This window comes from Engystomops pustulosus, chromosome 4 (genome assembly GCF_040894005.1).
Source record: "Engystomops pustulosus chromosome 4, aEngPut4.maternal, whole genome shotgun sequence".
In the NCBI taxonomy this organism is placed as follows: domain Eukaryota; kingdom Metazoa; phylum Chordata; class Amphibia; order Anura; family Leptodactylidae; genus Engystomops; species Engystomops pustulosus.
The window spans coordinates 88462530-88474945 of NC_092414.1; the positions used below are offsets into that span (position 1 = coordinate 88462530).

At 40.5% G+C, this 12416-nt stretch overlaps 1 protein-coding gene across 2 annotated transcripts in view; it reads right to left on the reverse strand.

The window, feature by feature from the left end:
- Window positions 1-9591, reverse strand: part of RASSF3 (Ras association domain family member 3) — a 114786-nt gene extending 105195 nt beyond the window's left edge. Inside the window, exon 1 of one of the 2 annotated variants that reach the window (XM_072146638.1) lies at window positions 9261-9591. In XM_072146638.1, the coding sequence (XP_072002739.1) occupies window positions 9261-9528 (268 nt within the window). In that variant the 5' untranslated portion in view covers window positions 9529-9591. Of the gene's footprint in view, window positions 1-9067; window positions 9203-9260 lie in introns of those variants that run through there. The other variant, XM_072146641.1, reaches the window with a different exon arrangement.
- Window positions 9592-12416: the final 2825 nt, after the last annotated feature.

A 12416-nucleotide genomic window follows, 5' to 3' on the forward strand; every position in this document is an offset into this window, starting at 1 on the left:
CCAGCATCATTATACAGGCTGTCAGTCAAGAATTGGGGGGTGTGGCTGTGCCTCCCACTCATGAATAAGCCGGACAGCTGAATATGATGATGACTCATTGGACCGCTCTCAAGTCATTTGCATACAGCTTTAGGACCTAATTGCTTAAGCTTCCAGTCATGTAGAGGGATAATGAAGGGATAGGGGCAATGCTTTCTAGTGCCAGTTTATGAAAATATATTTACTTTTGGGGGTTAATTTGCTCAATGGGTTCTCTTTAAAGAAACCAAGACGCTCATTTACAAAACTAGGTTAAAAGGAAAAATAGTGCTAGGTACCCATAGAAAGTAAATACTGGCCAATTTTTACAGACTAGCTCAAGGATTGAAGGATGAACTTGGACTGCCACGGGGAACAAGGTCTGTTTTTATAAGTCAGGAGAATTTTGATACATGAGTGTTCGTAGTTTTGAATGCATATACTGGGGGGCATGGGCTGCTGGCTATAGACTAGGGGGCATGGACTGGCTGGCTAAATACTGGGGGTTGACTGGCAACATTATAGAGGGTATGGGTTGGCTGGCTATATACTGGGGGCATGGGCTGCTGGCTATATACTAGAGGGTATGGACTGGCTGGCTATATACTGGGGGAAGGGGACTGCCTAGCTATGTAATGGTTGGATGCTGTGACCAATGCATTTTCCACCATAGGCTTATACTCAAGTCAATAGGTTTTCCCATTTGTTTGTGTTAAAATTAGGTAACTGGGCTTATGCTTCGGGCAGCTTATACTCAATTATATACGATATCTCCATTTGGATATTTTTTCCATAAGAATATCAACATTATATTAAAATTCTAATTATATAATTTGCAATTATAACGTCACTTTTATCTTATGGTTTATTTGCAATGAAAGAGCATTTTAAGAAATGCTTACAACTCCAAAACTATTAACCACCATAATTTGACCTCATTGTAGATGATGTAAAGTGAGAGCAACTGGAGGAAGGTTTGTGGTGTTCATTCTGGCATGTTAGTTTTCCATAACCAAACCCTAGCATTCCCAGCAACAAAAACAGGCGCTAAATGAAAGTCAGCTCATCAAGATCCCCCACAGCTTGAGCATCACCAATAAACAGCGTCTATTAAACATTCAAGTCTGATGTCCATGTATTATTAATTTCGGTGGCCCCTCTATGAACTCCAGCATTTGTCAGAAAAAAGTTGTAGACTGCACAATGATCCCCTATTAGCCATTTCCTTCACCTCTGAGATAACATCTACTAGGGGTGTTCGCCATGGCTTATCAATCTTTCTAAAAAGCGACATATAAATACTAGCGTACATGTGTATAGCTTACTGCTGTTAATAGATAGTCTGTAAAGCAAGTCTAACAGCCAATATGTCCTATTGAACATAGATTTCCAGAACTGGTTGCAGTAAACATAAAGCTCCAACATGACATAAAAATGTGGCATTTCCTGATGTCAAGAACAGGTTTTACAATAGGTTTATCATCAACATAAGACATAGAAGGAAACTGCCCAGCTGACATACGGTAAGTGTTTTTCAGAATAAATAGAAGATGTTCCAATGCAGGCTTATCAGTTTTAGAACGTTACTTGGGACTGATAGGCAATACAGGAAAAGTGTTCTGCTAGCTACAGCCGCACCATTCAAGCCTACGGCAGGGAGGATACATCAGGGGGCACGATGCGCCAGAGCATATTATATATCGCCCGCAATATGTATGCATATATATGGCTTACCCAGTTGAAATTTTTATCTTAACAATAATAATAAAAAATAATCTTTATTTATATAGCACCATTAAATTCTGCAGCACTTTATAAATCATAGGGGACATATACAAATATAATATTACATTACAGAGTACAAACAGTCATACGCTACATTGATTGTTCATTTTGCTTTTAATTTTCTGTTTGATATTTCACATTAGTTTTATTATTATTTTTCGGTTATGCTTATGTAATTTTTATTGTTATATCATTATAATGTCCTGTGTTGTTATGTTTCTTATTTTACAATAAAGAGATGCAGAAACATTTCCAGTTTTTCACACTCTCTCTTATCAGATGTGAACTTAGTAAAGTACTGACAAAGTATGACATGTTTTTTACAAAACCTAAGTGAAGGAGAAAGGAAGACTTTTCCCAGCATAACAAAGGTGTGTCACTCTTTTGAGAATGTTTTTGTATGAAATTGCTGGGGAGTGGAAACATTAGCTTCAAAAACTGCTGTTAGGTGACAATGGGAGAATCTATAAACATAAACAGTGGTTACTTCCAACCAAACAACATGTAAAAGAGGGTTTTTTTTTAATCATAAACTATAAATGATCTATCCATAACCAATACTATCTACGGTATTCTCTGTGTGTCTGCGTTGCCCAATCATACATAAAATAATAAGATTATTTACAATTATTGGTGGAATTCACTACTGTTACGGCAATCATCTATATACAAAATTCATGTAAACAGTCTCTTCCTACAGTATCTGTCTATGTAATGACTACAAATCAAAACATTTTGGGTCCATAAAATGCACGCCATTTTTAGCTTACGCAAGTATAAATGCCATGCACTCGGACAACTATAGTGATCTCTATACAAATGCATGCCATTTATTATTTCTGGTAGCAGTAGCACATCTTCCCAAGTAACTAGACCGGTTTTAAGCAAACATGCACTTACATACTTTACATGCCAGAGACAATACCAGCTCAACAATAGTAGTTCAGCCAGATTCACGTATATTATTTATATGATTTCCAGTCCTCAGCGTATATAAAACTAAAAATTCCATTTGCAAAGAAGAAGCCATATATAACGTTTTTTTTGTAACTCTGTGAGCACAGCTATAAGTCTGCCTAATACAAAAAACATTGTCTAATCTGCACTACCATTGTGCTACACGGTAAAAGGACCTTCAGGATAACCCGCTAGAGCTGATGCTGCATCTCACTGATCTACTTATCTTCCTGCCGCAGTCACTTTGCTCATTGTGGTCAAGATCACCAAGGTTTCCCATTAATCAGCAGAAGAACACGGACTACTGTATCTGCATAGCAATGGATGGAGCGACCTGCTATAACTCATCCTCACCCGATAATTCTGCCTAGGAAGGAATAATGACCTACGTCTTTATTGAAGGATCATCACAAAAGCTGAAAAGCTGTAGCTATTCAGTCAAGGTAAAAGGTGCTGTTTATTCAGAGCAGGAAAGTTTGTCTAAGCCACAATGGGTCACCTAATCTTATATACAATATGTTTGTGTACATCACAGCAGGTCTACTTCTACAATGGAGAACAATGGAAACTCTACGTTGTAGTTTACAACCTGTGATCTTAGGTATAAAAGGGATTGTTTACTGATGTGTATTCACCTGAACTACATCCTACATCCATACCCAACAATATATGTCTACTGGATCACTTGAAATGTTCTGCACCTGTAGGCCTATACAGATGTGTGTACCACGCACTTTCATTTGCGAAAAAAAACCAAACACATCAGATGAAAAAAACCAAACACATCAGATTAAAAAAACCAAACACATCAGATGAATTGGCTGTAACAAATATATCATCACACATTTACTTGCATTTTGTTAGACTTATGTTGGTTTATTTCTCCTCTCTCATACAGTTTACAATACAAATGAAGGGCAAATGCCTGGTGCATGTGTGGATGTATTGATGTCCAAGAACGATTTTTAGGGCAGCTATAAATATGTGATCTGTCCGAATCGAGTGAATAATCATGCAGACAATGACTGCGCCGTGAAAATACTATTGTCTTTCACGTCCGTGGTTCAGTGATTTGCATGGATGCCTTACCAAGCTATTGTCTTCAATGAGTGTTTTCGCATTTTAGTTGTTTTCCATTGAACCAATGGAAATGAAATCCATGAATGTTTTTAAACCTATTCTATTTTTTTCATGGCTGCAGATTATGTAAAGCAATAAAAGTCTATGGCTCTGCAAAGTTTTTTTTTTCTCACTGATGATGCTGGGAAGCCAGGTGCTATGTATTCTAACCAACGTTAAAGCTTTCAGGGGGTTTTTTAAGGACAACAAAAGCATCAGGGACGCAACGCGAACAAAAAGCGGAAGCAAAACAGAGACAACATGCAATGGATGCAGAACAGTCACGGAAAGTGAACTGGATGAAGCCAGATTTAACATATGAGCCCATAATGCAGAATGCCAAGTCAGCTGCCATGGTCTTCTAATAGATTGCTAAAGATTGGATTGTCGATTGATTGTTCGTTGTTAGTAGCTGCAAGGATTTGTCAGCAAGCCTTTAACAAATAATAGTCATTTTTTAGCAATCTATTAGAAACCCAAGATCATGCAATTTTTGTCTTTACCACTGAGACAGTCACATAGGATATTCCAGCCACCATGTAGAAAGGGGTAATAAATTTACATTCATACATGTGTCCAGCTGATTCCGTTATTTATAGCAGAAAAATAGCGCAGCAGCTATAAATAGTAGAAGTATGTACGCTAGCAACACTTTCATGGGTGGAAGTAATTCTCTTCTATAACAAAACATCATGACTGGTTACCGGTTATAAATTAGGCTTAAAGAGGGCCTGTCACCTGTAAGGTAAGCAACCTCCGATAACGCTAGCAGACACTATTGCGATGTACACTAGAAATGCTGGAGCGTGCTAGAAGCCAGTCCGCGGCGCTGCCTCTTTGCTGGACCGCCCCACGCTCTCCATAGGCTGGAGGTGACTGTTGAGCTTCATGCGGCAGTCACCGACCCTAATCGTTTCTATTGTACAGCGCGGCAGTGTCTGCTAGCGTTATCGGAGGTTTCTGATAACGCTAGCAGGGTAACACTGCTACATCTGTTGTAGCATTAAAGTAAGCAGCTCCTAGTGCCGATTTTACAGGTGACATGTTCTCTTTAAGGAATTCAGGTGCATCATTCATGTGTTTATTCACCTATGGACGTAGGTAAGTAGACATGGTTTTAAACTTCCTTTTATAAACATTTTTACATTTTCATGAAAAACACAGCATGTACGGTAATTTATTATACAGAGTAAGGCCTCATTCACGCGGCCATGTGTTTGCCCAAACCGGATCCTGGGTGTTGCACATGGCCAGCTGGAGAAGGGAAACGGTAACCATCAGGTAACCATCGAACCCGTTTTGAACCCCTTTTTTAGTTTGTTTTTAAGCAGTCCATTAAAAAACACATTGCAATTTTGAAAAAGCACAAGTTTTTTGAAAACGCATCAGTTTTTGACCGTTTTTTTCCAATTATCTTAAATAAGTTCATTGGAAAACGGACAAAAACGGTCAAAAAACGGACTGCTTAAAAACGGACTAATGCCAGTCAATTGTTTGTTCGTCTGTTCATTTATATGAAAATAAAATAAAACTATAAATAAAAAAAAAAAAAAACGGACTAAAAACGGGTTCAAAACGCAAACGTGTCCCACCACCCAAAGGGAGAAAGAACAGAAAACAGCCATTTTCTAAGCCTCATTACCCCATTATACAAACTACACCCCTTAACGTACGTAAAACAACTTTTATGAAGTCTGTTAACCCTAAATTGTTTTACAGGGGTTAAAACAAAATTGGATGCAATTTGGAAATTCAATTTTTTTTGGCTAAATTAATGTGTTTTTCATAAAACTTACAAATTCTCAGTGGATAAAATACAAAAACGCTCCACAAAGTTTGATCCCCGATCTCTCCAAGTATAACAATACCCCATATGTGGTGGTAACCTGCTGTATGGGCACATGACAGGGCATGCAGGGGGAGCTGCGCCATTCAGAGCAGATTATGCATTGTCACTTTTTATTGGCTATACAATCTTTATTTTTATGGTAATTTGGACATATAAGGGCTTATTTTTTGCGACATGACATTTACACTTTACAAATATTTCATTTTAGTGGGTCATTAGCTTATTGATCAGATTTTAGTAACTCTTGAATGTATAGAGGAAAAGAAATTCGGCAATTTTGGTTTCATTTCTTTTTGTATTTTTTGGGGGCTGTACACTAAAAATATTATATTATCTTTATTCTAAAGATCACTACGATTACGGTGATGCCTCATTTATATAGTTTTTATAATTTTATCTCAGTTGTTTTAGTATCACCATCTTTTCAGAGATATAACTTTACAGTATAAGGCGCACCTGATTATAAGGATGAATGACCAGCAGGTGGCAGACCTGTGCACAGTTCAAGGCAGCTGTTGTCTGTAAGTATGGTTCATATATAAGGCGCACTGGACTCTAAGGCACACCTTTGATTTCTGAGAAAATCAAAGGACTTGTAGTCCGAAAAATACGGTAATATTTTTTGGTTGACAGAGCTGGTTTAGGGATTATTTTTTTACGTGCTGAGTTGTCCTTTTCAGTGGTACCATTTTGGCGCACATAACTTTTTTTGATCACTTTTTGGAACATTTTTGTGAAGGGATTTTATGAAAAATTAAAATTTTTGGCGAGTTTTTCGGTTTTGTTTTTACAGTATTCACCGAGCGGGTCCAATAATGTTTCTGAGTTATTGTACAGATTGTTACAGCTATACCAAATATGTGGGTTTTTTTGTGATTTTGTGTTTTTTTAAATGTATTAGACTTGTATAGGGAATGTTTGTGTTTAGGGGACTTTTACTTTATTTAATTAATTATTTTTATTAGAAAAACTTTATTAAGTGTTTTTAACTTTTATTTTTTACTTTCTAACAGGTTGGCTTGAGCAAGCGATGCTCTTATCACTGTGTTATTACACTGTGTTACATAACACACTGAGCATGCTGCGCATTCAGGATCCAATGACCATCGGTTACAAAGGGGTTAAGGAAATCTATCATTTAATTTAACCTTTATTAAGGTTTACTGCCAGCATGTAGATGTAACCCTTGAGACTGCAGCCATATCTTTATGTAGATGTTGGTTTATCCCTTATAAAGTAATGTTTTATATTCATGTCAATAATGCAAAAGTGCTTTGGGACCCCAACTGAGGCACTTCTTACCCAGCCTGCCTGCTCCTTCCGCACTCCCCACTCCCAATGAGTAAGCACTGAGATAGTCACGGGGCCCATGATATTTCGGCAGATAGTGCTGACATGCAGGAGGAAGCAGGTAGGGTAGACGGGCTCTGGGGGTTAGAAAGAGCCAGAGAAGATGGACCCCCCCTTTCTGTTTCATATACACAAATACAGTGATGGCAAACCTTTTAGACACCGAGTGCCCAAACTACAACCAAAAAAACACATATTTTTCGCAAAGTGCCAATGCGACAATTTAAGCAGTAATTTATTACACCCTGTTCTTTCACAGGATTAAATTGTGTAGGGCACTTAATCCCTGAGGACACTTATACAGTAGAAAGAAGGAGAAGAAGTTTGGATTATCATTGTAGCTTCCTTCTAGGGTCCTGGGCTGCCTGGGACTGTAAGAGGCCTTGAGTCCTGTCTGGTGAACTCTGCCCTGGGGTGATGGCAAGAGTGCCCATATAGAGGGCTCTGAGTGCCACCTCTGGCACCCGTGCCATAGGTTCGCCATCACTGCACAAATATAAAACATTATTCCACAAGAAAAAAGAGAGCAGCCAGAATCTATATAAACGTATGGCTGCAATCTAAAGGGTTACATATGAATGCTAGCAATAACATGCAGTAAAGCTTAAATTAAATGATGAAAGAGTCATCAATATAAGATCACATTTCTTGACAATGAGAAGGAGATGAGCTGTAGTAACCTGCTCAGCCACTACACAGAACAAAGTTATGCTTCCAGTTTTCTGTTAGTCCTGGATTGTTAGGTCTGGATCGAGGATGAGTGGTGGGAGTGCTGGGTGTTGTACATCCCCTGATATATAGAAGGCTACTACATCTACTACCCTAAAAAATGTATTTATAGTTGCCTTCTCATAGTCGTATTGTATATCAGCGGCCACCAAGTATATTCATTACTATCCGTGGTCCAGTTTGCCCTGGTGATGGATCCTCACAGGGGCATAACGATAGCGGTCGCCGCAGGACCTGGGCCCATCAGAGGTGAGGAGAATCGATTATGGAATAAATCATATAAAAACAGCACTCAGTAGAAAGCAATTGGCAATCCACATCTATTTTTTATTGTTTTGGTCTATGCTAGACTTCCTTCAGAGACAGGATTGCTGGTGGATAGAGATGGAGAAAAGAAAGTTAGCGCAATTGAGCTAGATAAGCGTCTTGACCGCATCGGAAGCCCAATTGCGCTGACGTCCTTTTCTCCATCTCTATCCACCAGCAATCCTGTCTCTGAAGGAAGTCTAGCATAGACCAAAACAATAAAAAATAGATGTGGATTGCCAATTGCTTTCTACTGAGTGCTGTTTTTATATGATTTATTCTATAATCGATTCTCTGAGTATAATTCTGTGTAGCATGTATGTGTATTCTCATGTGTAATGTGCAGGACAGCGGTGGCAGTTGGAGATTAGGTATTTAGGGGCCCCGATCCAAAGTTTGCACCAGGGCCCAATAGAGGCTTGGTACGCCACTGGTCCTGCACAAATCATACAATTTGTGCTTAAGATATTTCATTGACAGGATCTTTCAGGAAAGCCAGGTAGTCAATACTTTCAGAAAAATGACAACATCTTGTATTGTTTTCTAGGTTTTCAGATGTCATTGCCAGGCCACAAAATAATAAAACTGCTGCTTGAAGTTTATGGTAATGTGACACTCCCTTACACACAACATACACATACACCCCTGACATACAGAATCTCATTACCCCAGCTCTAAGGCAATACCCCAACCCGAAACACCAGGAGGTAAAAGCATCTGATGAAAAACTCAGCACCGCATATCACGGAAATACTTGCAAACAGTAAATGTCCTTGTATAAAACCACAAAATACTTATGGAGAGTATAAAGCTACAGCTATGGGCAGAGATATTGTGCCCTGCCATGGGGGGGGGGGGGTAAAAGGCATTGCTTGCTGTGGGGTTCTGGGATTTTGGAATAGGTACCCACAAAAGTGCATAGTAAGTTAAGGCAAACTGATCAGCTATACAAACCTGTAGAAGGTTGTAAGTCAGCCATAGCCTCCACCAGCAGCATTTCAGGGATGTGATCCGTGTAAGAGGTGAGGGACATAGGTAGCACCCTCCTGCAGCACTGGGCACTCTCTCCCCTGGAGGATGGCACAGGACTAAGAGGATTATCTGCCTGGACGTCACTATGTACAGGATAAGCCCCGGAGCCACCTACCTGCACAGCGCCGGGCCCCCGAGAAGATGAAGCCGCAGCACAAGTCGCACCAGGCGGTCAGAGCGGCCTCGGCCTGAAACTTGTGGCCGGACCAGGGCTTCTGAGGCTGGAAGATGTAGCGGACATCTGGCGGGGGTCTGTGGGCTCTGACCCTTCGTCTTACTCCGGGGGGCACCCCTGGCACAGCCGCATTGCTGGGGGAATCCCTCCTGTCACCCAGCGGCGAGAAGACGGAGCGTGCAGCTGGAGCTCTGGCAAGGGCAGACATGAGGAGGCTCCGGGTGTATCACAAGCTAGAGCCGTGACAGCAGCACCTGGGCACAGGGCAGCATTGCATAGCGAGAAGTAGTCACCGCCCACCGGGTCCTCCCATCACAACAATCACTCAGCCCCTCCCCCTGCCCTCCCCTCATCCACATAGCCAGACCCCAAAGGTAATAACTACTCAACCCACTCATTACATACAGTTACCCTCTGCTTCATTATAATGTATACATTCCCCTGTGAATAAACTATGGTATATAGATGGTGCCCTTATAATGAATATGATATAGTGATCCCTCCAAAATAAATTACAATATACAGGAAAGGGCACATGAGGTGCCCCCACTCTGAGAGACTCTGGCATACCCATAAATCCTGTTGGGGCACTTCTGAAGGGGCGAAGGAACACCCCACATGGCCCACTCCACTACCGGCCAGTGCTCCCTTCACAATTCTCCCCGCCACACTGGCTCTTCTTACTGGGCTGGATCATTAGGCTCGGCTCAATGTGGCCCATAGCGCCCAAACTACAACCAGAATCCACTTATTTACAGTGAAGTGCCAGTATGGAATTTTATGCAGTAACTTATTGCTGCCTGTTCTTCCACATATTGCCCCCTTGAGGCCACCAATACAGATGACAGGAGGGCAAATTCAGACTCTTATTGTTGGTTCTCTCAAGGGTCTTTCTGTAGAGGAAGAATGGTGGTCCAGCAGGATGACCTCCAAAGATAATGCAGTTCTTACCCTTCTTACTTTCCCCACAGTTTCAAACAGCCAATAAAGAGAGCAGCATCTCATAAGTTGCCTGGGACAGCAGGAAGATTCAGTGTTGGGTGAACACTGCCCCTGGACGATGGCCTGAGTGCCCGCAGAAAGGGCTCTGAGTCCCACCCCTGGCACCCGTGGCATAGGTACGCCAACACTGTTCTATACCAAATATAATCTATATTGCCCCCATAATTTTATAATGTTGAGTGACATTTATCATATTTGCATATGGGGAGATTTGAAGGGCATCTACCACCAGTTTGAAAGACTGTATGCAAATGAGCCTGAGGGGATCCAGGCTCCAATAAAACCTATGGATCCTGGAGCCCCTCAGACTCATGTGCCTCCAGTCTTTCATTCTGGAGGTGGATGACCTTTAACAAAGTGTCAGTGAATAGACCAGTGTGATTAGGCTCCACAAACTTAGGGTGATGCCACAGATGGACTGTTAACCATGCGTTTGGGTGCTTACAACCTGTTTATTTACTCAGATAATTGGAGAAAACGGATGTGTTGTAAAACTGCATGCATTTTAAACGGACTGAAAGCACATGGTTAAAAACGGACCAAAAACGCCATGTGTGGCATCACAATGTGGCATCCTTCACATCAAGCATGACACAAGAAACATATGCAATTAAAGCAAGGCTTTCTAGTCACAGCCATTATGTTACCTATTTGCTGGAGTGCAAGTGTTAACTTAAATACGTAGGTCGCACGATTCAAGCATCACATAAACAGACACAATATTAAAAATTGATTTCTGAAACATGGAGCCTCAAAACATGGCACACAAACATTGGACGGATATTCATTCTATTACACCAATAGATTGTGTTCCAGAAACTACCGTATACACAATAGATTTAATACTAAGGAAGTCTATTGGATGTATAGACCTGGGTTCTTAACGTAGTGTCAGAAGCAATCATATAATTATACTGTTCTTAGGAGCCAAGAGTTACTTACCTGTTAGGTATGCTTCATTTCAAGTGAACCACAGTGTTTTTTCTGATCATCACATACACATTCTAAGAGAGGAACAAAGGTCAAACTATCTTGACATTTTGATGCTTGTCAACATCTGTAGTAAGTTGAAGTCTTTTGAGGTTGCCATAACAATTCTATTGAAGGCGACCATTTAAACACATCCGGTAATTGACTCCCATAGTTTGACAGTTTGACCCCATAGTTCAACAAGTGGAAAGTCTGCTACTTTTAGCCGACACTCGCTATATGGACTTTGGTCAGATAAAATTCATGAAAACATACCAAATAGGAAGTTTCATTGTATTTACATTATCCTGTTTAAAAGGCTGAAAAATAAAAAAATTAATATCTTATATATGTACGGGTCATTTAACCCAAACCACCATAGTCTTGTGGCCAAAGTTTTTTAAATAAAAATGGTGGTGATAACATTATGTAGAAATTTTGGCCTTTCAACTCTGAAGCCGTTTTCAAGCCTTGGCAAAGACAGCCTGCCCTGCTTCTCTTATAATCAATAAAGATGCTGCTATTATTTTAGCAAGAATACAACTTAGCACCGATGTACCAACACTAAGAGAAAGAGTGCAGCCCCCCCCCTTTAATTAGCACTCTGACCAGCCCCTCATGGCAGATACAATTATTTTATTATACTATATTCAGAGTGAAGACATACTGAATACTATGGCGAATCCTTGTTACGCTTTCCACAATGTATGAGGTGCTCTGGAAGGATTTGTACTCCATATGTAACTCAACACCATGAGCCTTTGTCAAACTCGCTGGCCGCTGCGGGGAACAGAAGAAGCAGATGGATGGCAGGTCTCAGCCCTTGTCTTAATGCACAACTGTGCTTGTGTATGGCACTACCATACACTGAATACTAGATTTGTGCATCTTTTGGGACTTTTGCAGCATATCTAATATATAAAGCTGAGTGTATGTGTGTATGCATAAATGTATGTCCGCAAAAGGAATTGGCACTGTCTTGTTTACAATCACCAAATTTTGCACAGTTGTTGCCTGTGACTCAGGGAACGTCTTAGACTACGTTTTGAGCCGAAATTGTCACCCTGTGCTTTCCAAAAGACAAAGTGACAGAGATAGACAGTGTCAGTCAGGGACAGTCTATAG